Source organism: Hoplias malabaricus, chromosome 18, assembly GCF_029633855.1.
Source record: "Hoplias malabaricus isolate fHopMal1 chromosome 18, fHopMal1.hap1, whole genome shotgun sequence".
Taxonomy (NCBI): domain Eukaryota; kingdom Metazoa; phylum Chordata; class Actinopteri; order Characiformes; family Erythrinidae; genus Hoplias; species Hoplias malabaricus.
This window is the reverse complement of record NC_089817.1, coordinates 8,203,363-8,229,131: the sequence shown is the minus strand read 5'-3', so window position 1 is coordinate 8,229,131 and position 25,769 is coordinate 8,203,363. Positions and strand designations below refer to the sequence as shown.

The window sequence follows — 25,769 nt, the reverse complement described above, 5'->3', positions numbered from 1 at the left end:
TTCCCCAGCTTTATACAGTTCTGGGGTCTTAATGAAACCTTTGTGACATGCTTTACTCGATATGCTAAAAGAAACACAGCTCTTTCTTCCTGTCTATGCAAACCTGTTCAGAAATACTGGTTTCAGTGTCTGTTCCTTTAAATGAAGATCAGCCGCAGACAATTGAAAATGGTCTGTTCTCTATGTAGGATGCAGCACAAAATCAGATTCATCCAATGTTATCCAATTTATCCCATGTTTTTGGACTAAGGCAAACCATTAAAAAATTGTAGGTTGCTTACAGTTTGTAGGTTGGTAGGTTCTCCAGATCTCCCCAAAAAAGTGCAGAGGAACTGAAAAAGTGAGGTCTGTACACCTTCCAAACAATTCATTGCCTCCACTTTTCAAAATTGTCATTAAAAGTAGTGTAATTTAAAAAAAAATGCAGAATATAAAGCTATCTTCAAAAACATCTGTATACATACATGGGCTGACATGGCTCATGGTACAAGAACATATCTATGACAGCATTCCTCTTTCTTTCTTTATGGTGACAGTGTCCAACACACTCCACACCTACATCTGTGCTTGTTTAACCCTTCACTCCCAGCCTCTCCCCCACTCAACCTACTGTTTCCTTTCTTTCTCTTCTCCTCCTCCTCCTCTTCTGAACTCTGGCTTGGAGGTCAGTCTGTTCTGGCAATACTGGAGCCATCCAGCCTTACTCAACTCTCACTGGCCTCCCTCCAGCGCTTCCAGAGCTTGTTTAGAAATGGTTACGCTCCCTCCCGTACAAAAAAAAAGGTGACCCAGAAATAGGGAAAACCTAAGAAATATGGAGCACAAGCAGCAGGTTGGGTCATGTAAAACTTGGAAGAAAGTTGAGGGATTTCAGTGCTCTGTAAGCACTTGGCTCCAGTGCTCCAGTATTGCTTACACTTAAGCCTTTATACATTCAAGATGTTGGAATTTACGGACAATGGACTAACCCTGGACATTCTGGGCACTCCTAAAGTGCTCTTAGAAGTTTTGGAGCAGATTAACAGAAAGTAAATGACTGAAAAGTTGACAGCTACCTTTTGTTTTGATGGTGCTGCTAATTATATTGTTGCCCTTGTTGTACTGACACAACTAGACTTTCTATATTCAAAACACGTTAATGGTGGGCATCATCGACCCCTCTTCGCTGCCAATCATCAATATCACTCCAGTTTTATATGTGAAACCCTGAAACCTTCATTCTTATCTAGTCATCACCCAAATGAGCCTTATAACCTAGCTAACTTGAGTTGTATTCACAAATAGAGCTAATCATCAGAGGCTAACTAGCATGTTGCTTGCTAACTTACTGCAGCCTATGTTTGCACATAGCTAATTGCTGATTGTTGACTAACTCTGGAGTCAAACAGTTTGACTCAGGCTTGATTCAGTCTCTGTGTGAGTATGTTGTTCCAAATGGCACATAATATGCTCTTCTCTAAAGCAGTTAAGTGTGTTATATCTTATTGTGATGTCATATTGTGACATCTATTAAAGGACCAGACATAGGAACACTTACATAAATATAGCTTACATTTATGTAAATAATAATGGCCTATTCCAACCTATTCTACTAAAAAACCACATCCGTTTACTCATAGTGACATTAGAGTAATACTCTCTCCTGTTTTTAGTTTTGAGCTGTCATTGTAGTATCCATTAACACATTTACTGACATTAGTAATATTATACAGGCCCTGCTTTTGGATAATATTAATGCTACTTCCTTTCTGTGTCAAATGACCTCATCCCATATTTCCTATATTTGTTGATTTAAGTGGAAGGAGGGCTGCAAAAAAAAAAGCATTGAATCTAATTTTCCAACATTTAAGCCACTGTAATACAGCCCAAATGATATCATTGCTTCTGTAAGCGAAGAACCGTGTCCTGTTTGGCTGGCTCTGTACATTAGCATAATTCTAATGCAAACTTTGCTCTGCTATCCCTCCTATAGATGGGGACCAGGTAATGGACTGTCTTTTGTAAACTCAAAAACAGTGAGAAATGAGCCCCACCTGTCATCTCAGATCATATTATCTGGGGTTTTCTACAGTTTAAAATCAAGTGGCAGACCTCTAAGCTTCCTGTGGGCATGTTTTATAGCTTGCTGTGTGCTTGTTTGTGTGGGTGCTTGACTGCATTTACAAAGAAGGGCCGTGGTCAGCCCTTAACTGTAACTGACTGCAAAATACTCTGTATTTTGGTACAAACACCTTTAAACACAATTTGGATTTAAGATATTAGAGCACCATGTGGCAAAAAGGAAAAAAAAAAGAAATGACATACTTTTTACTAGAAACAAACTCTTTCCAGGGTAAGCTTTGAAGGGTTTAAACTGTGTTTACACTTGTTCTAAAGGCACTTCACCAGAATTAGCTGGAACTCATATCATACAGAGCATATGAAACACATTGATTTGATTTTGCAGGTTCATTGCAAATGTTTTCTCATAAAATGCATTGACACATACCCTTCCAACATTTCTTCTACACTTATTTATAGTAGGTGTGTTTCACATTTGCTGTGGGAATAAATTTAGATTAGGTGTTAGACATTTCCTGTAAGTACTTCATTTCCTTTAGCAGCAATAGCATTAGTTAATAAAGATATGTGATTAGTGATAAAGTATGTGATTAGTTTGTGATCTGAAACTCCACTCCAACTCATCCTAAAAGTACTGGATGGTGTTTTACCACTCTGAATTAACAAATAGAAAGGTTGTCTAGATACGCTGAGTAGTGTTTGTATAGTCCACCACTCACCTAGAACTTGCAAGGCAACAGACATCCTGTCTGGCCTTAACCTTTTTTTTCCACTAGCTTTGCTAAAATGTGGTGAGACCAGCAATGTGTACTGACTTCCTTTAAAACTTGTGATTGGATTCAGTTTTAAATGATAATTTCTTCATTCACAACAATATGTTTAGGAAAGCTGTGGAAGTGAAAATACATATATACTCTCCTGTATTTTTCTTTTGTTTTATTTTTCCCTATGGTTCAGCATAAAATGTTTGATCAGTTTGATGCACCAAAAAAGTAATTGTTAATTTTAACATTTTAATTTTCCAAACTCTCTTTCTCCGTTTGATTGAATAATTGATTGATTGATTGAAATGTCTGTTTGTTTTTCTTACATACTAATATATTATGAGTCATCAATCCACCGTGTGTTTTTTGACCATGGGAGGAAACCGGAGCTCCCAGAGGAAACCCACATGGACACAGGGAGAACACACCAAACTCCTCACAGACAGTCACCCAGAGGAAACCCACGCGGACAAAGGGAGAACACACCACACTCCTCACAGACAGTCACCCGGAGTGGGACTTGAACCCGTAACCTCCAGGTCCCTGGAGCTGTGTGACTGAAACACTGCCTTCTGCGCCACCGTGCCGCCCTTAATCTGAATCAGTGGAAGTTAAATATTTTGGCTTTAATGTCATCACACAAATGCTCAATGGATTTAGGAGTGAACACGAATATATTAAATATCAGCATGGCCTTGTGCCTGTCACTGAAGATAATGGTATTGGTTTAACAGTGCATCTTCAAGCCTGAGTGTGCTTACAGTTCCTTAAGCACTAATAATAGAGAACAGTAAAAAAATCTATTTTTTCTTTGTCTATTTAATGATTTATCTGTCTTCACCAACACAAATATTTCAATAACTGGACTGGGACTGGACTATGACCAAAACACACAAAAACATTTTCCAGCATGCAAGCTTGCTACTTTGTGTAGGTCTGTTTTCCACAGGTCAGCTGCTTTTGAAATGTGTACATTTATCTGTATGATGACCCACTTTAAAATTCTCTTTCACGTGACTTTGCTAATGGTTAATAGAACAAACCTGTAAAATAGAGCGATACGTTTACAATTAAAATTAATTATACACATTAAATTACTGATATAATGATGCTCTATATCAGCACTTAACTAAGAGTTAAAATGAATAAAAAAAATATAGGATATGGGCTCTTTAAAGGTTCTATGCTTTGGTTTTCACACACACACACACACACACACACAAAATAAATAAATAAAAACATGTCCATTTCATAGCAAAAAGCGATTATCTTCCTGAAAATATAACCATTGTTTTGGTCATTTCTGTAGCTTTTTGTCTTCACATGAAGACTGTTAATTTACTTTTTTTTTCAACACTGAAGACATAATTGACAATGTGTTTTCAATTATCCACGCAGTGTGAGTGTGTGTGTATATGTGTGTGTGACGTCACACAGACCTAGCAGAGCTCCCTCTCTCTCTCTGAGGGGACTAACGGGAAAATGACTTCAGCTGCTGCATCTACTGCCCTCACCTCTGTGGATGGAAGATGAATATGCGACACAGCTCTGGACTTTTAATTCTAAACCAAGGCTCATTTTTTCATTCTTGACACACTCTGTGTTTCATATATTTCTTCATCCAAAAGCGGACTTCGGTTTATTTTGCTTTTTGAACGACAATTAAGGAAACTTTTGGAGTTACTAAGCTGGCCATAGGAAAACTCTTGTGGACGTTTTTCAGCGGTAAGTAATGCCCTGTTGTGCTTTTAACATCTGCTCAGCATCGTTAGGAATTGTTTTTTTTTTTGTCTTGCTTTTTGAGCAAAAGCGTTGTTTTTCCTCAGGAATAAACGGCAGAATTGTATTCGTTCGCTGTAGTGTTTTTCCTCGTTAAGACATCGAACCTGAAGTTCCTCGGGACCAACGGATCCCTCACTGAGGTGAACGCACTCCCCTCGCACACAGACCACAGACCGAGGAGAAAACGAGGCAAAAGAAGCACTAAACGTTTTAAACAGACGTAGTTTAGACACAGAATGACCACAATTATGCCTTAAACTAAGGGCAAAGTGGTTCTTACAGTGCCCTCTTGTCGCCTATAGGCAAGTATAGGTGAGGTACCAATCTCTGTTTATCTTTACCTCACTTATTTCCCGCCTAAACTCTCATTACAGAGATATACCAGTGCATTTTCAGTTCATTCCTGCCGCTTTAAAACTGGTTTCTCAGTGTGCAGACTGTCCTTGTTAGTGTTTCTGATGTTTTTGACATCAGCTCTGTGTACACGCCTCATCTGTACAACAGCACAGTGGACTGTACTCACCCACAAGCCTGGGTGGAGAGCTCCATTTCAAAATAGTAATTCATTCTGACACTCCTGTCTTTCAGCTGAAGACATTTGTATCACATTTTTAGACACTTTGCTGCATCAAAACAGTACGGTGTAACATGACAATTAAATGTGGGCTGGTTGTGGGAACTCATTCATCACAGGAAGGGGTAGAAAGGTCAGAAACTAAGAGGAACATACCATAATTCATGATGTAGTGTTTTGATATAGACTTCCCAAAAAGTACAGAAAAATAAATAACAATAATACTAATATAGCCAAGGGTAATAATAGATACGTATCATGGGTAAATTATGCAGTCAGTGCCGTGGCTGAATATTTTCACTTTAAAAAGGCAGTAATCCAAAGACTCAAAGAGCCAGGGATTCTTACATCACAAACCTAAGGAACCGATGGTCAACGTTCAGGGTGGGGCTTTAGAGCTGAAGCCAAGCTGTGGATGGTTAAGTCCAGCAGGGACTAATTTTATATTCATAGATCTGTGCATGCTGATATGAATGCAGTGGGGTACAGTCACTTCTAAGCCATATTTTTTGGGGGGAAATAACTAAAATATATGATTTTAACTGCTAACCTACAGGAAAAAAACATCTTTCTTCATTAAAGACTCTGTTCCTTTGCTCTGATTTAACAAGTGGGTGTGGACACGAGAGAGTTTTAATTTAGATAATTGGAGTTAATGAGTACATCTTTATGGCAACATGGTGATTTCAGTTTTGCTTTCATGCACTGTACAAGTGTGTGTGGGTTTACTGTTCACTAGAATTACATGATGAATTTCATAAACTTTGCCTCACTTGGATGTGAGCCCCTTATAGTGTTTTCCACCTATTATATCACAGCAGCTAAATCACTAGGCAGTTGTATACGGAGTTACAGGCACAGTGTCTTAAACAAATAGAAGAGCTTAAATTGGCCGGTAGGTGGTCTGTTTCAAGCGAGTCAGGAAAGGAAACACACATGCACAGATCATTCTTTGTCAACTCGCAGGTCAGGTATGGGTCCTCCCCTTCCTGCTCTGTGTTATGGCTGCCGAATGGAAACATCAAACTCATGAAATGTGTTTAGTGCCCTTCAATTAAAGGAGTGGTGCTTTTCTCCAAAAGCTGTGTCCCGATGGGCCTGGCTGCACAGGCTCGACCTGCCACAATTAAATGACTTGTTCCATTGTGTGGTATCTCTGAGTTCCACCCAGACACTGTGGTGGTTATGCCAGCGGGATATAAATAAACCAGTCTATTGTAATGTTTATGACTAGATTTAAGATGCTTTTTTCAGCTCTGGCCCTGAAATGCGTGGGAAGCAGCTAAAAGCAGCAGGGTTACAATACACATGCTCATTTTTCTTAGTGCAGTAACAGGGCGGGAGTAAAACAGGTTTAGATTTTGTGCTATAAAAATATTGCTACTTTAAACATGTACACGATGCAAATAAGAACTTGTGCTGATTGATATCCACTTCGATATCCATTAGTTACAACATCAGTCACTGACTGCTGTACATTGACTCAGTTCATTGCACTCAATTTTTAAAGTTAGTTTTAAAAATATTAATATCAACTAATCCAAGAGGTTTAGGTTCATCAGTGATGTTTTGTTTGTAGTTTTTCCTGGCAATTTATTTCTGTCTCTTTTTTATTCTTTATATCAATATCTCAATTATATCGTATCGACAGAAACTACGAAATATATCGTGATATAAATATTGGCCGTATCGTCCAGCTCTAAGCTCACAGTGTCAGAGTCCATAAACTCTGATATATAATTATTCTTTAAGGTGATGATATTGCTTTCGAAAATGTCGTGCTGTCTGTTGAAAAGGTACTGTATCGCAAAAATAAAGTCACAAAATATAATGCATTGTGGAATCTCTAAGGTTAAAGAGGCAACCTTGGGACTGGACTGTTGCCGGTTTGATCACCAGTACCAGCAGAGAAAATGGTGTATGGCGTAGGTGAGGTTTCCACGGCCGAACCAAATGCTCCCCTAGCACTATGGCGGGCGCCACTAAGCTCCGACTGTGTGCACTTAGTGTTATGCATGCGTGCTAAAAGTTTCTCACTAGTGTGTGTATGTGTGTGTTTACTACCAGATATAGGTTGAATTCAGAGAACATCTTACCCTTAATAAACTAACACTTCTCTTTTTTATAAAATACTTCCTGTGGTGTGTCTGTAGGGTAAGGTATTTCTAGGAGCAAAAGCCACATCCTCTTAAAAGGTCTACCTCTGGTGCCTTTTATCAGTTTCCTTTCCTTTCTCAGACTCAAGACAGTGACTTTTACTTATTTGAGCTTCTCATTACTGTATCTGTGGCCAAATACAGGTGCGCATTTCTTTCCTTTGACCATATGTTTAAAACAACCTCTGCTATAAATGGATGACCCCGTACCTGAAAGGCCTTTGTCAGTGGGGGGCTATCTGACCAAAAGGCCAGCATCAAAGGACACAGGCATGTGTTAATCACATTAGTCTGGTGATGACAGCACCTACATGCTGACTCTAAGGTTTAATCTTATCAGATAATCTGTTATTATTCTTTTTTGTGAACTCTGTTTTCAATCACAGTAGGTGTTTTAGCTCCTATGTGTGTTTAGCGCGCATTTGTTTTTTGAAAATTACACACTATATATATGTGAGATTTATCTATGAATAACTATTATCTTGTTATTGTGCTTATAACAGCATAGTCCTGATCATTAACATACTGTTGTACACTGGATGCAGCTCTGAACACAGTGTAGCACACCAGTGAATAATTGGCATATTTTGACAAAGCTGAGTTGTGGGCTACAATTTTTCATTAGGCACAGTGCAGTTTTCCTCCAACCTTGCAACTGTTGCTAGATCTGTCACATTTCATCACAAAGGAATTCTTCACTGAGATGAATTATCTCTGCCTGGGTTTGTTAATGGTCCTGTCATATTGCTTCCAGCTGATCTACTGCATTTAGTCTAAAGTGATTTATGAAATGATGCATTTTGCTGCAGTAATTTGTGCTTTTGATCTTCCTCTTAACAAATGAATTCAGTGATATAACATCAGGAATGCATCAGTCTGCTGTCCATATGGATGTGTGTGTGTGTGTGTGTGTGTGTGTGTGTGTGTGTGTTAACATTGGCTTCTTCTCAGCTGACAGCTGAAACGTAGCTGTCCATTTTAGAGGGTCTGTCTTTTAGAAAGCCGTCAGAACTGTACTATGCCTGCCACAGTTTTACTTAAACCCTAGAAACGCCAGTGAATAACAAGCCAAAACCTTTTTTCATTCATTGTCTGTAACCGCTTATCCAGTTCAGGGTCGCGGTGGGTCCGGAGCTTACCTGGAATCACTGGGCGCAAGGCAGGAACACACCCTTTACGGGGCACCAGACCTTCCCACACACTCACACACATTGGGAGGTGGATTGGCAACTCAAAAGTGTCCGTAGGTGTGAGTGAATATTTAAGTGTGTGTCGCCCTGCAAAGGAAAGATGCCCCATTCAGGGTGTGTCCCCGCCTTGCACCTAGTAATTTTGGCTCCGGACCCACCGTAATGCCAAAGTATTTTCATATTTCCCAACTCTTTTAAAAATGCTGCATTATAAGATATGAAATCTATAATTTACAGTGGAACCTCTACTAATGAACGCCTATACTAACAAACTTTCCAAGATACGAACCGGGCATTTGAATATTTTTTGCCGCCACCAATGAACCATGACTCTAGAAACGAATCCGAGCCTCCGCCGAGCCGGCGGCTGGAAATGGCCACTGACCCCAATAGGCGAGTCTCCCAGTGCGCCAAGACTTGAGTGAGCTTTTAAGATTAGCAAATTGTAGCTTTAGCAATTAAGCATTAGTGTAAATAGCAGACAGCGAAATTCGTGCTAAATTAAGCCGTATCTACACTTCATCTCCCCACATTCACCCGCCTACTCTCCGTTATTCCACCCACCCCCCACCTCCCGTCATACAGCCAGTGCCTGTGTTACTCCTCCAGCCAGTCGTCACGTCTTCAAGGTAGCGATGTGTAACCACTTAAACCTTTATTACTTCTTTTTTATTACGGTTTCCACTGTATTTCTCTTTTATTATGTATTTTTTTACTAATTTGAGAGTGTTGTAAACATATATCAGTGCAAAAAGGGTGACTTTCGGGGTAGGGTCTGGAACACATTAATTGCTTTTCCATTATTTTAAATGGGGAAAATTGACTCGTGAAACGAACTTTTCCACTTACGAACCGGGTCACAGAACGGATCAAGTTCGTAGGTAGAGGTTCCACTGTATTTAATTTATTGATTTATGGAAAAACAGTTAATTTTACAGAGAATCACATGAAAATAGCTTAGTTAAAACGATGATATTAGCGTCCACCAACACTCAAACTATTGGTAAGTTATACTGTGCTACAGATGAGTGTTTAACTGTTTGATAGGACACAGTTACTATGATGGCATACTGCTTAATAAGAGGTTATACTACAGAGATGGAAAGAGAATCGCTGACATTCACTGAGCAAGCAGTGCCTCATACAATCTCTTAGTTTGCAAAAGAGATTTAAGGAAGGAAGCATTTCAAATGAACATTTTGGTATATAGCGATGTTAAGCATGTCAACTTGCGTTGGTCTATTCAGTCATCATTTTTCACCATGTGAAACTCATATTCTTTTGTTACTATCTGTCTACAGAACACATTGGTAGACACTATGATTTCTGTAGGAACTGCCTGGCAGGCTAATGTACATGGATGTTTATTGTTGAGATAGCTTAAACAAGAGCAAACACATACGGTGCAGAGGTACCATATCTCTCCAGAATTTCTGTGAAAGTTAGTGAGGTGTTTCATGTTGATAGTTACGGGTCCAAGATTTCCTGCTAAATCTGCACAGGTTTCTCTTGCTATGCCAAATTGGAACTCTGATCTAGGAAATCATTTCTTTCAGCATACCTCACAGATATGACTCAGGTTCGCGTAAACACATGTATTTTACTGGCAGTGTCCTTATATCTGTATTACTGGTGAATACTGAGAACATACAAATAAAATGTGTCATGATTGTGGGATGTTTGGATGATGACAGTCATATCTTAAACCCAAGGATTTAGGCTGAAACACTTCTCATAGCTTCAGTAACAATGAGAGTAGCTTAACTGTAGTAGACTAAATAGGGGGACAAAACTGCTCATGGTGACATCTGAAAAAAGAGTTTTCTGGCACTGCTGGTCGTAGTGGAATCGTTGTGCTCACGCTGGACAGATCCATCACAGGGTTTCACACATTCACCCATTCACTCACACCTGCAGGTGGCTTCACACAGCCAATCCCCCACAGCGTCCTGTTCTGTAACTTAAGGTTAATATATGGAACAGAGTAGAAAGCACAGCCTCAGATTTCCAAACCGTGAGGAAAATATTTCATGATTTGGGCCCTTTAAAAACCACAAAAGTGAAAAGCCTTTTATGTGTCTCCTTTTTTCCATCTGAAGTGAACTTTCCTCAAACGTTCCCGGTCGACTCACAAAGGTCTCATTTTAGTGTGACATTTTTTTCATGAGTCAGATTTTTGTGCCTCATTTTGTGGTCATGACTCGGAATCTGGACGGGTGCCTTGATGAACTGAAGGAATGTTAATGACATTTCTAACAGATGATGATGATATTTTAGTAAACTGGCCAGTGTTCTCACGAGTAAGTGTCAAATATCTAAGTGTTTAGTGTTTACTTCTTGAACCATAAGCTATATTTAAAGCAGTGTTCTAACGAGTGGTTAAAACCAAACCACTGAATGGTGCTTAAAAGTGATGTCAGACGGTATGCCTTTCTTTCGATAATAGGGGTTCATTTAAGTCATGTCAATGCATGTCATGCTGAGATAATAGGCTTTGAAAAGAGGTGATATCAGACCTGGCATAAGGAAAACATTCAGCCTGCATCCTACAGTGTTAGTGATCCAAACAGATTGGGTAGTGTTTGTTGAATGGCTTCATCCCTGGTTTTGTTCTGAAACCAATATAGAGCCATGCTATAAAATGAAGTCTTTTTAAATTAAACACTTAAGATGGTCATTTATTCATACATGTAGTTCTGTTCTGGCTGAAACAGGAAGAAGATAGTTGTTGATAGTGTGACTTGATTAAATTCTTTTAAATGTGTGGAGTTTAACACTAGTTTATTTAGAATATTTAAAACGTTGATGCGGTTTTTCTGGTATAATAGTTTGTACTGCGTTAAAATAAGACTACACTATAAACAGTTTAAAAGTCATTAATGATAACCCCTTTTTTGTCAGAATACTGAATAATTATTTACTGTTGGTGGTTAATTAATTTAATGGTTACACTTAATTCCTGGAAGACTCCAGACCCACCACAACTTATTCTAAAGTGTTACCTAATAGCTCTTTTCTACAGGTTATTAGCACTACAAAATGGACAGACACTCACAGTCACTTTGTTCTGTAGTGACCAGAATCAGGACTTTGCCATATGATATTGCCGTAGTGAATGTAGTGGTCTGCTGTCGTTACCATGACGTTTTAATCTTGTATCTAGTCTAACTGTAATACTTTAAAGAGTAATTTCAAATAAAGTTTCTAGTTTTTAAAAAAATACTTGAAGACGACATCTTAAAAGATCAGCAGGTTCTTTATTTGGGGAGCAATCTCAGAAGGCCTTCAGAGCACTCACTCACAAAGACACACCAGGCAAAACCACAGTTTACATAGGCAACTTTTGGGGTGAGATCATCTCGCCCCTCCTATTTTTTTAATTAGGTTGCCTTCCATAGGACCCCAATTAAAATGGTACCCTTATCTCCTAAGGATGTAGTATATCATAGGAGCCCAAATAAAAAGGTATCCTTATCTCCTAAGGATGTCTTTGATATTATTTGTGTGTGAGGAAAGTCCCATGCCTGACCTATGAATAAGTGGATTCATATGTTTTTCATATGCTCACAACTATTGATCTTTTTCTTAATTTTCCATCACTGTCTTGTCTGTTCTGTAGTCATCCATGGGTTAGCTACTCTATAGCTATATCTATGACAACAAGGGATCACATTTCCACAGTTTCTTATCACAATCACCTTAGTTGTAATGGTGGTTAGAGTCAGTGATCTGCAACAAAGTCTGATTTACCGGATTAGATGAAACAGCTTTGTTTAAAAGGAAACATCTCTCCAATCAAGTGGCCCTTTGGGCTACAAGCTTTGAGTTTTGCATTGACCACAATGAAATGTTATGGCCAGTGACCCCAGGTAATAATTAGTGTTCCAGTTGTTTCTGTTTGCATGGGGCTGGTACAGATACTGTGTATTAAGTATTGGATATATATACTTTATTTGTTTTAATTAGAGGTAATTCCAGTGGTTTATGGAACATGGGGATTTGCCATTTTTGAGTACATTCAAACCAAAGCAACAGTTTGCAGTTTCCGGGGTTGTTATTTATATGTTTGTTTTAGCTCATGACTAAAATAAACACAAATTGATAAAATCTCTGAAATGACCTTGTCATTTCAGGCACTGCCTGCCCATTGGTCAATGTTCTTCAGTACTGAGTATTTGAAATGCAATATTCCCTCCAAATTACTAACTGCTTTCAGGATGACATACTTAATTCATATAATAAAGTAGATGCACATTTGATGTGAAACTAACTAGCATGCACTGCCTCACCAGGACTATACCCAAATGTGAACAATTTATTCATTGTAGAATCTTGTTCTCTTGCGTTTTTACTGGACGGGTACTGAACAATGCCCTCATTGTTTCCTCAGACAAGCAGGGGATCAGTGCCGAAATTCATCTAGGCTGATGCCTTGCCTTTAGCATTTTTGCAACCTAACAGAGGGTGTGCTGCTGTAGTAGACGCCTGTGTTTGATCATTCCTGGAAAGCTTTCCTGCTTTGTTTTTTAAAATGTAGAGAAGTGGGAAAGTTGAGAAAATGGCAATGATACACGGTACACTTTTCATTATATGATTTCAACAATGTCAGTAAACATTTCCCACTTCACACTCTGACATGCAAATCAATTTGGTGTGAGACACGACTGCCAGAAGCACGATGGCAACTTAAAATTTAGCTAATCTACTGCACCCTGTCACTTCATGTAAAACATCAACACAGCAAACTTTTATAATTCAGGCTTGTTTCATAGCAAACGACCCTTAGCACGGCAACAAAAAGAAACAAGGAGTGGGGAAAAAAAAAATCAGAATTCTTGCATCAGCTCACAGCATCCATCAAAAAAAATTGACTCAAGCTTCTTTCATATCTGAACTCTTTAGAGAAACTCCAGAGAATCAAGTCCAGAGATGTCCCGGAAGGGTATTTTTACACATACAGCACACAGCGGGAGATTTTCTGTGTCAGACTGTACTCTGAGTGTGAAATGCTTTGCATATTTTAGGTGTGGGGAGGTGCTTGTGCAGTGCATGCAGGAAATACTCCTGAATATTAGAAGCTTTACTAGGGCTAAGTTATACTTGTGTTCATGTTAAAACATTAAACTCCTTCAGGAAAACTCTGGAATATTTTGGGTTGCCATTCATGTGTAAAAGGGGCTTCAGACATCAGCATCATTCTTTCCCTGCAGCTCTTTGATGAAACTGTTGGATTTTTTTCAATTATTCCTTGATCAATGAATCGATTTTGAGCAATAGTTATAGATTTAAATTTGGACAAGCTTTTTAAATGATGAGCTATAGCAGTTTAGCTGTGGTCCTGTAAAGCATAGATATCTTCAGCCAACTTTGAAGCTGTATTTACAGTCATGGTGTTTTTTTTTAGCAGTAGTCGCAGTGTTAGTGATAAAACCGCAAGGCTATTGGGCTATCAAGCTGACACTGCAGCCTTAACTGGAATTTCCTTGAGCCTCTCTTTATCCATTGTGGATGGGTGCTGCGATAAAGTTAACGCTGTGGTTTTCCAGAGTCTGCTGGGTGGTCTCGTCAGATGGAAGGGGGGAAACGCATGCTCTTTCTCCTTGTACACTTTTCAATGGGAGAAGGAAGTTCACAGATGCTTGTGCACAGACCACTTTTTGTTTCCGTGGCTTCAGCCCAGGCAGATCTGAGGCCTGAGGCTATATGATAAAACACACACTCACAATGCCAGGATCTGTTTCACTGGCACCACAGACGATAAGTTTGGGACAACACACAAAAGGCGTGGAAAGGTCACTTACTTTCGCTTGACGTTTCTAAACAACTGATAAGAGATAACAAGCAGAGAACTGTTGGCAATTTGTGAAAGAAACAAAGCGTTGAATGTTGAGTTGCTGAACTAAAAGATTCTTTTTAAAGTGATTCCAGAGTAAGCAAGTATTACAGCAAAGTAATATATAAGTATTTATATGTACAAAGTTGGAAGCTGTATACACTGATCAATACTGAACATCATTACAACTTCCATGTTTCTACACTCACTGTTCATTCTCTCAGCTTCTCTGAACATGAGCACTTTGTAGTTTTACAGTTACAGACTGTAGTCCTTTCATGTTGTTATTCATGAAAGCACTGGTTTATGTTGCACTAGATTGTACTAGTTGCACTTTAATGTTGTGTATTGTTTTGTGTTCTATGTCCTTTGCACTTTAATGCGTGTGCACTGTTTCATGTTGCACTAGCTTTACACTAGTCGCACTTTAATGTTGTGTATTGTCTTATGTAGCACCTTGGTCCTGGAGGAACGCTATTTCGTTTCACTGTGTACTGTAAACACTATATACTGCTGAAATGACAATAAACTTCTTGAACTTGAACTTGAACTTCAATGGGCAGGACCCTCACAGGGCAGGTATGATTTGGCTGGTAGATAATTCTCAGTGCTGCAGTGATACTGAGGTGCTGGTACAAGGATCAGACACAGCACTACATTGTGGCTCCATGACTGGGAATAATCCACCAACTAAATATATGTAGCCAATAGTGTCCTGTGGGCAGCATCCTGTGTCCACTTACGAAGGCCTAGAAGATGATCAACACAAACTGTGCAGCAACAGATGAGCTACTGTCTCTGACTTTACATCTATAAGGTGGACCAATGAGGTAGGTGTCTAACAGAGTGGACAGTGAGTGGTCATCAGTATTTAAAAACTCCAACCGCACTGCTGTGTCTGATCCACCATCCAAATCCTACCTGTTTTTCGGGCGCAAAAGGATTTTTATATTTTTAATTAAGTATTTGTACTGTTTCTGCGTTTGTCTTTTTACAGTAAAATATGTCAAAGTCCAAAATGAAAATGGCTATTATCAGACGAAATCTCTCATGCCATTTGTCCACCTAGCAGAATAAGTTAACTGTAGTGAAGTCCACCACTTTCTCCTGCACATGATAAGATTTAAATTACAGAAACACATTCAGCTGAGGCAAGGCCCAGAGGCCCATTTCCTGTGCTGGGTGTTTCAGAGGAGAGAATCAGCCAATTCAAATGAGGCCTGGCACTGATGTGACTAATAGCTGGCTTAGATAGTCTGCAGCCTGCATTACAAAGTACCAGTGTGTTAGTTTTCGTGTGTTTTGCTACGCACAGGTTCGGGTGCTTGTTTGGCTGGGCTTAGATTGTGGGATGGACCACTAATAAAACCTGACCTGAAGCAGAAATGTCAAGGTTTTGTTTCTGTGTATTATTTGTCTGCGTTCATTTCACACCTCAGGGTTCAACACTGATGTTTATTGTTCCAGAGCAAGCTCAATAATGTGAGCTTTGTTAATATGTCCAGCAGCAGTCCTCTGTCCCTGCAAATGGGCTGCTCTCTAGGGATTTTAGCTTTGCTTATGTTTTACATAAAAATGGTGTTAACTGAAAAATCAGATGGTTGCTCACTTGTGCAGTCAAACGTCTAAGGCCACTTAATTAAAATGAACTAGTGCATATATGCCCTGTGAAGGACTGGCGTCCCCTCCAGGGTGTATTCCCGCCTTGCGCCCGATGATTCCAGGTAGGCTCTGGACCCCCCGCGACACTAAATTGGATAAGCGGTTACAGATAATGGATGGATGGATAGTGCATATATAGTGCAAAAAGCTTTTTTAAGGCTAGGTGTTAGGCTACATGCTATGCTTTTATGTAGACTGATCTGAGGAATGCCTCTAATGTAATTTTCATCTTTTTACAGAACCTTCAAGATGGAAGAACAGTGTTACTACAATGAAACCATTGCCTTCTTTTACAATAAAAGCAAGAAAGACCTTGCCACTGAATGGAATACACTCAGCACACTTGTGATGGGACTTGGGATTACAGTGTGCATCTTTATCATGCTAGCTAACTTGCTAGTGATGGTAGCCATCTACATCAACCGGCGTTTTCATTTCCCTATCTATTATCTGATGGCTAATCTAGCCGCAGCAGACTTTTTCGCAGGACTGGCTTATTTCTATTTGATGTTTAACACAGGACCCAACACACGGCGGTTAACTGTCAGCACGTGGCTGCTGCGGCAGGGCCTCATTGACACCAGCCTAACAGCCTCAGTTGCTAATCTGCTGGCTATTGCCATTGAGCGTCATATAACAGTCTTTCGTATGCAGCTTCATACTCGCATGAGCAACCGCCGTGTGGTTGTAGTTATCATGATCATCTGGACCTTGTCTATCATCATGGGAGCAATCCCCAGTGTGGGCTGGAACTGTATCTGTGCTATTGAAAGTTGCTCCAGCATGGCACCACTCTACAGCAACTCATACCTCATCTTCTGGGCCATCTTTAACCTAGTGACCTTCGTGGTAATGGTGGTCCTTTATGCTCACATATTCATGTACGTCCGCCAGCGCACCATGAGGATGTCACGTCATAGCTCGGGCCAGCGGCGAAATCGGGACACAATGATGAGCTTGCTGAAGACAGTGGTGATTGTACTAGGTGAGTTTCTTCCTTGCATTGAGACCGTTACTTCTCTTCTGCCATAGTTAAGGTGTAGTTTTGAGATGAACAGATGGGGCTAAGAGACAGACCGTTATTTCCAGATATTGTATTAAACCATGCAGTTTCATTAGATAAAAAAGATATGGAAGGTTCTCTTCTTCTTTTTTTTAGCATTTGGGTGTTTTCACACCTGCACTTCTTAATCCAGTTCAATCAAACTGGTTCATTTTCACCGCTGGTGCGGTTTGCTTGGGCAGGTGTGAAAGAAGACTCCACCGAGACCGTTGAGAGGAGGTGGTCTCGGGCCGGCCCCAAACAAACTCTGGTATGGTTAGTTTCTGGTGAGAACGCCACCGGTCAGTGCTAAATGGCATTTGTAGCCAGGGTGTGCTATGCATAATGAATGCAGTAGGCAGGTAAACGGAGAACTGGTTAAATGCTAGCTGCTAATCAGAGTAATGGATCAGATATGCACTAGAACAGAACACAGGACCTTACATTTTTGCTCCCACCTCCATTGGCTCTGACCAGTCAGTCGTGAGAACATTCTCACGTGGTTTGCAGCAATGTGTTTTGGTGTGCATGGATTTTTCAGTGTGTGAAAACAAACCAAACCAAGGGGAAAATGCTCCAAGATTATGATCTTAACTGATTTGGACCAAAACAAATGAACTACAGGTTTGAAAACGCCCTAAAATAGAAGATTCAGTACTTTCAGTAAGTTTGGAAACATTGAGCGATATCATTTTTTAATTGTGTTTTATTTTCTCCCTTGTGCGCAAATAACTTATAGAATGCGATTTACTGTATTGTATTACATTTTTAACCAAGCTAATATATTCTACTTTCCCTCAGTGGGAACTGCGATGCAAGTACATCCATGACTCTGATCCATTTTATGGGAATTATTATCTTCTATTCTATCTAGCATGTGTTTTTAATGCATTAAAAATTGCTGGGAACCTTCAGAATGGTCAGCACTCTTGAGTAAAAAATACGATCCCACTGGTCATTTGGGCACAAACAATGTTCACAATTTCCTCTGTTGTGGCACCTTCAACAAAGGCCACACTTCATAATCTTAGCAATAACGTCAGCTTCATAGATTCAAAGGACTTTGTTTTTTGTCTCTTTATTGCAATGATGTCACACTGTCGTAGAGATTTGCCCGTTGAGACTATTTATCAGCACTGATGACAGTTCTCATAGTACATTGTGCTCAACTTTCCATTAATCCTCTTCAAGAGCTAAGATTTGGCCTTGGCTGTGTTTACAGTCAATAGTTCATTGAGCAGGGCTACTCTGTATCCTCACCTTACTTTCTAAATTACGTTTCTGTTCACTTTACTTAGCCATTCAACCATATGTAAGCAGCTACTTAGATAGGTTAGACCATGAAACAGTATGTTATCCTGTTACACTCTAGTGCCAGCTCCAGAGTGAACAATGCAGCCGTTGAATGCGCTACAGCTTTGGGTCTGTAGTTGCGGTCTTGTCGCCAGTTCCAGTGTTTGCCTTGCACTGCGTCAGCGTCACGCCCCGCCAGTTTCCCCAGCGAAATCCGGACCCAGAGAAAGGACCCCAGTCACGGAGAAGGACCCCAGAGCCACTAGCGCCAGTGAGAAACAGTACTGTTGTTGTTTCAGAGCAGTGCAAGGCTCAACATAAGGCTGGGGGGAAAGTAGAGAGCAATGGACCAAGGCAAGAGAGGAGTACATGATTCTTAGGTAGTGCTGTCATTCTGCAGATAGGAGCACTCTAATCACATTATGCTGCAGTGAGCTAACAATGGTACATGGAAACTCCACCCAAATGGGACTTAAACCGTAGACCCCAGAGCCACTGTGCTTCCCAAATCTGTCTTACATTTGCTTCATTCTTATAGTAATCAGTTTTTTTTCCATGATCGGGTTAAATATTCTAGTCATACGTATGTGTCGTCACATTCAATCAGACTGCAGGAGTACCCATACTTTCTCAGTTAGGATGATATAGGATAGTGATACTATGCTAAAGCCATCTTAGAAGTAACACACACTGCAGCCTTCTAGTGAAACTGATCCTTTCATGACGATGTCTTTCCAAGTCCTGCATCTGCTACACAGCTGAGCAGGCAGGTCCCAATCTCTCAGGAGGCTATAGTATGGTTAGTCCTGATTTCTCCAAGGAAGCTCTGTCAGAGATGGAAATCAACATGGATCTCGGGTTATCTGCACTGAGCTTCGTAAAAAGTACACTTTATGAGTATGAACGCCAAGTTACAGTCTGGTGTTTTCACACTACTGGGATGTTGTGACTGTAGTAGTACTGTGATATTTTTACAGTTGCGTAAACACGTGTTGACCTTGCTGATGATTGTGAGAGAGATTGTGGCGGAGAGCTATTTCTTTCCTCTGTGACTTTGTAAAAGACATCGATCACACAGCATTTTCAAGTATTAAAACTGGACTTTATAGCACAGCATGTCATTAAAATAGATAACCATTAAATCCCTTATCCATTCATAAACGTACATTTGCATTTTAGCAAGATTTCCCTTTTTTTTAGGTGGACTGGGGAGTTTCCAGCAGTGCTCTCAGAGATTTCACTTTTCTGAAAAGTCTTGCGCAAAATAAATGTAGCAGCTGTAACTGAGAGAAATGCTTCCCTCTTGAGAAACATAGCTTCCTAAGAAAGATGCTGCTTGATGTTTTCCACAGATTGCAGACTGATTCTCTCTAGATTTCACTGTGAATCTTTCTTGTTAATTGAAATGTTCTGGAGAAACGACAGAAAATCAGTCGACGTAGTTTTAGTAAATGCGCTAACTGACTGTGCATTCTCTAGATGAAGTTGCAAGGAAGTAAACCATGCTGAGAACTGGCTAAGTCATCTCTGACCAGACAAACAGTATATCCTTTAAAATATGAACCACTGAAGCTGTATCTTGGCAAAGTAATAGTTCTCTTTGTGTTCTTGCATACTGCCTATCTCCCTGAATTTAGCTGCTGTCTAATATTCAATTCATGACCGCATGCCAAAATGACAATTGGATTTCCAGAATGCAGCCCTATGTTACAAACAGTTGCCTCACACTGCTGTCTTCATTCCATGGCTGCTTGGTGCTGGAACAGGAAAAGGAGGCAGAGGGCATCACTTACAATGATCTCACAGCTTGACCCTGCATGTGTTAACGTCTGGAGTGAATGACATCCGGCCTTGACTGCAGCAGCTGAAAGGCATCTTGAGAAAGTGTGTCTGAATGGGCTCTCCAGAACAAACGACCGTCCATTTGTCAGAAAGTTGAGTCTCGAGTCTGTGTGAAAGCTTGCAAGGCATGTGCTAAGCACTTCAACAGGTATTGGCATCTCAGTGTGGCGCTACTGCACCACCCCCCAAACACTTAGCAATTGTCCTGCAATCCACATCTGCATACCTCCTGAGATTAAGGGATACTTGGCCATGTCTGTTAAAGCATTGCTAAAACGGAAATCAAATACAGCATTTTCTTATCTGTGTCTTGATGAGACCTAGAATAGCTCTGACTCTTGCCGAGGATAAATTTGGTGACTCATGCTTTGTGGTTTGTCAGTGGAGTACAACAATAGATTATCCTTCATAAGAAAAAACGTGTTGGAGTAATAGCTGTTAGCTGAGCTCTTAGTTCTTCTTTCCCTGCACTGTATTTTAGAAAAGCCAAATTAGTTCATGTGAAAGGTTATCCTCTGCCACCATGAGATATGAGTGGTCATTTTTTTCTGACATCTCAGGCTGTGGATGGTTTATATCTGAAAGCATAGAGTACAATGATTTCCATGAGAACATAGACCATCGCTAATGTCTGTCATTATTTGCATATTATGTCTTAAGTTGCATTATCACTTGAACCATGCAAGGAGCAGCATTCACCAGCACCGCAGCAGTATATCACCCCTTGAAGTTGGTGGTCGTTTTTTGTTTCGTATTAGCGTGAACAGCCGAGTCATTGTGCCAAATTCTGTTAATATACCTTAGCGGAAGTAATAAATTGAAATCCTGCTTGGAGTCAATGCAAAGCTTTGAGCAGCTGCCAGTTGAAATACTTTCTCAGCTTGAAAGTAAAAGAGACCATCTGTGGAGGGGAGGGGTGCTTGAATGGAACTAAACAGCCTTGTTCAATTCTCAGTGATGTGTTAGCTTGTACGTTACAACATCATGTCATTAACCTTGATCTGGACTTTCACTTTTATAAGATGTGGTTCAACTAAGGTTTGTTATGTTGAGAAATGTGTAGCACACATTTATAGATGACCACTTGAAAAAGAAAAAGTGGTTTATTACTATTTGTACATCTAAATGAAGGCTAAAACCCAGTTTATACGTGGATCTGCAAGGTTTATTTGATTTACGAGGTCTAACCACAGCTCCACATTTTTATAATGAAGTATAAAAGCTCCACCTCAGTCCTCAAACCCCAAGTTTAACTTAATCTTGGTTTGCTTCAGTGTTAAACAATGAAAGCATTTTCAAAGGTTATCAAAAGAAGACCATGACCCATTTGCTCCAGAATAGCACTGACAATATATTTTCATGTTAAGGGTGGAAGGCTACTGTATGTACAGAACGACATGCTGATTTTAAAAATACTGGCTTGTCTTTACTGCTTCCTTTTTTTGTGGCATGTTGGCTTTGACCACAACTGTACACTCGGGTTTGGGGAACCTACTGGGGAAACAGATATTTATCAAATGAGCAAGGCTTTTAAATAGTTCAACAGGCTGCATGACAATACTTAAATGTAATATGAGAAATTTCCTTGTTTGCTTTTTCAGTGAACATCAGAATGGAATATGAATTGAAATTAAATGCCAAAATGATCCATACTGTACCCTAATGCTAACAGACCTGATGTATAACTCATTTTAAAGCATTCAGCTTCAGCAGCAATTTCATGTCCACAGTGGTGATATACAGTGGGCAGTTTTCCCCTTAGTTTGGAAACTACAGCTTGTAACCAACTGAGAAATCACCCACAGTGTTACAGTTTATTAGGTGATAGAACAAAAAAAAGTTCAATAGGAAGCAAACTGGTTTTGTGGGTGTAGGGGCCTTGGTGGAGGAAATTAAACTTTTGTGTGTAAAACCCTAAAGCACCAGCGATTGGAACACCACCCCCAGAGTGCTTACACCCTTCCCTGTTGATCTTGCTCAGAAAAGAGCAAAACATGTGGCCCAGTCGTGCTGGAAATGGGCCGTTGGAGTTTATCTAAGTCCTGAGAGTCCCCACATAACTTTCAAGTGATGTAAAGCATGCAAGAGCAGCTGTGTTCCCTAAAAGAAAAGCTGTCTCTCGCAAATATCATTCGCTCTTGCAAAATACCATCTGTAGCCAAAATAGTTACCCTTTTTTTTATCTCTCTCATGCACACACACTGAGAAATGGCAGTCAAAAAGCATGTGTCATCAGTTTGTTAAGAGGTTAAACTGATAAAGTTGCAAGTGTCTGCACGGCATGCACTTAAATATTACAAAAACATATTTGGCTTCAAGTAGGTTCACTGACACACCTGCAACGTTTACTAAAAGGCCACACAACCTCAGGAACTGTGTGTAGTTTTCATAAACACCATAAAAAACACTATTTAATGACATACATTTCTGTGTGAGTTTGGAGTGATGGTTAAAAACCACCTCCAAACCCTAGATGCTTTAGAGGTTAGACATCTATGTTAACAGTTTTTTGTTTTTCCTGCAAGTTTGCTATTGTAGATTTTTATTTCCCTAATAAAGGTTTTCTGCCTTTAGCCCTTGTGCAGGTTCATTTAGTTTAAAAATAATGCTTTATACAGTGGTTAGACAATGTAACTGAAACACCTGTCATTGTAGTGTGGGAGGGTTCATGGCTAAATTGGAGCAGTCTGGTGGCCAATCTTCATTAACTGCACATTGCATCAGTAAGACCATTTGCATCCAATGGTTCAAACATTGTGTCCTGAAGGCGGTGCCGTGTATCAGGACGACAACGCACCAATACACACAGCAAGACTGGTGAAAGATTGGTTTGATGAACATGAAAGTGAAGTTGAACATCTCCCATGGCCTGCACAGTCACCAGATCTAAATATTATTGAGCCACTTTGGGGTGTTTTGGAGGAGCGAGTCAGGAAACGTTTTCCTCCACCAGCATCACGTAGAGACCTGGCCACTATCCTGAAAGAAGAATGGCTTCAAATCCCTCTGACCACTGTGCAGGACTTGTGTATGTCATTCTCAAGACGAACTGACGCTGTATTGGCCGCAAAAGGAGGCCCTACACCACAATAATAAATTACTGTGGTCTAAAACCAGGTGTTTCAGTTTCATTGTCATAGGCTGACTGTTGTGTCTTGTACTTGGAGTTGTATAACTGGTTAAATAACAACATAATAATTAACCCATATGTAATACGTGTGCCACTAAAATGATCGTGTCTTGTTATTATCCCGACAACTGATTGTTTTCCTTCTACTCTGTCGTTCTGCAGGTGCTTTCATTGTGTGCTGGACGCCTGGGTTGGTCCTCCTGTTACTGGACGTCTTCTGCAACGATTGTAACGTATTTGCTTACGAGAAGTTCTTCCTCCTCTTGGCTGAGTTTAACTCTGCCATGAACCCAATCATATACTCATACCGAGATAAAGAGATGAGCGTGACATTCAAGCAGATCCTTTGCTGCCAGAGGCAGGAGAACATAAACGGTACGGCAGAAGGTTCGGACCGCTCCGCTTCTTCTTTTAACCACACGGTCCTTAGCTCCCCCCACAATAATGACCACTCGGTGGTCTGAAACGGAATGTAGGAGTAAAGCTGGCACTATCAGGATCAAAACCAGGACTGGAGAGAAGACCCCTGGCCCAGTGGAAGCCTTTGCATTAAGAGACGACTGCATTCTTATGGGCGTACGGCGGGATTTGTTTCTGTGTTTTATTTTTATACATGTTCATTACTGACACTATATTAAGTATTTAAGGACTAATCTGCATTATGAGGGTCCAGCCAGTATTTAAAAAAAAACATGCCCTCATTCCTTTCTCAATGCCAGGAGCAGGAAAGAAGGTTCTAATCAGTGTTTCCAAACCTGATCATGTTCTGGGGGGTCAGCTCTTCAAAGTCATGATTTAGATGTAGTCATTGTAACTCGCAGTCAAAAATATTAACCTTATTTACATTTACACTTATACTTTTGCACTATAGACATAAGAAGTGCACTCCTGGGACCACTGATGTACAGCCACCCGAGTTTCTACGGGGTGTATGTCATGTTTAGTTTGTGCCACCTGTTTTTACACTGTGATTTCTTTCTGTGCTGTTACACAAAGAGAAGGTGCCTGAGAGCTGAGCACATCTACAAAGAAACCAATGGTGTATTAAACATTTCAGTATGTACCAAAAGGAGTTCCAGCAGGTTCACTGCCTCTACAACATGAATCTCTTAAAGCATAAGTGGCTTCATGGATTGTTCTTAAGTCTCTTGTCCCAACAGACTTCAGTACACTCTCTTTAGTCATCTGCTGGGATCTTGGAAATAATGCTACGAGCAACAAATCTTCCACCTCATGTCTTTGTAGATTTTTATACAGTGTTTTTTGTTTACCATCAGCTGGGTCCCTGCATTACCGTGGACCATTTGCAAATAGCATATGAGCCATTATTTCAGGGAATCCAAGAACATTCACCAGACAAGAAAGCCCTGCAGAAGAACGTTATTGTATAGTTTTTAAAGAATATTTGGGAGGTTGTGTGATTCTTTTGAGAAACCTTGTTAACTGATATACCACAGAACACGTACTCAAAAGTCTTTAGTATAGATTGTCAGTAAGAAAAAGAAATGGCTACAGAATAGGTAGTGTGTGTGTGTGTGTGTGTGTGTCACGGCCTGGAGCGTCATGAAATAGAATCATGTAGGGGAACTAAAACAACTTGAATCCATCTTGGCTGGACATAAATGAACCTAAATTATCATTGTAGGATGCTGTGTTCCTCCTATGTGTGTATGTATGTATGTATGTATGTATATAATATATGTATATATTCAACGTTAGTTAAAAGGGAATGTTTATTTTTAAGGGAAAAAAAGACAATTTTTTACTATCAGTATTATTTTGCTTAACACTTTCTTAAATTAATTCCAAGTGTTTAACTTTGAGGCCAAATGTATTCACGATTTTCATTGTAAAACCCCACTCAACAATGAATAGAGGATGGTTTCAGCAACAGTGGACGCCACCTTTGCAGTCAATTTCCAAGCACTGTCCTTCAGTTCAGTGTTAAATTACGTAATTCTTTGTAGTTACAGATTCATTTTTAACGTTTCTCTGTAAGAGTCTGACACGGTGTCCCAGGAAAGTAGTGGTCCTCAAAAAAACTGTATGAACTAGGGCCTGACAGGTATTTTAGTAACAGATGACATTTTTATTGTAGATATCACGTCTTTAAACTTTCAGCCGTGTGGTGGATGAAACCCAAAAAACGTTAGTGATTTATCTGTTATACGTAATGATATCAGCCAGTGCTGTTAATGCTGTAAAGTTGCTATAACAGAACAATGTTATCAGCAATGTAATATATCGGTCGGTCCCTGGATCCATGGCGTTTACTCACTTCAGTGTAATTTGAACAAAAGTATATAATACTGCACTGTTAATGCTTCATAATCCTGAACTTCTGATCTCCTCCAAAAAGCCAACTTCGTTATGTTTTTGTTCCCTTGCTCAAGCCCATTAAAATCTGCATGGTAATGTTCATTTAACAATATAATTCAAT

General features: G+C 39.9%; 1 protein-coding gene across 2 annotated transcripts; it reads left to right on the top strand.

Annotated features, from left to right (window-relative positions):
- The first annotated feature begins 4,307 nt into the window (after window positions 1-4,307).
- On the top strand, window positions 4,308-25,769 carry lpar1 (lysophosphatidic acid receptor 1). Of its 2 annotated transcripts, XM_066650803.1 has the most exons (4): window positions 4,308-4,550; window positions 4,652-4,747; window positions 16,262-17,007; window positions 23,492-25,769. In XM_066650803.1, the coding sequence occupies exons 3-4, from the start codon at window positions 16,272-16,274 to the stop codon at window positions 23,791-23,793; spliced, it is 1,038 nt and encodes a 345-aa protein (XP_066506900.1). In that variant the 5' UTR covers window positions 4,308-4,550; window positions 4,652-4,747; window positions 16,262-16,271; the 3' UTR covers window positions 23,794-25,769. The 2 variants fall into 2 exon arrangements, with proteins under 2 accessions (XP_066506900.1, XP_066506899.1); XM_066650802.1 differs by lacking the exon at window positions 4,652-4,747.

Excerpts from the sequence above, each read along its gene's own strand:
- lpar1 (XM_066650802.1), top strand. The coding sequence starts at position 16,272 with ATGGAAGAACAGTGTTACTACAATGAAACCATTGCCTTCTTTTACAAT. Across the intron at positions 17,008-23,491 it reads GACAGTGGTGATTGTACTAG|GTGCTTTCATTGTGTGCTGG; the intron begins GTGAGTTTCTTC and ends GTCGTTCTGCAG.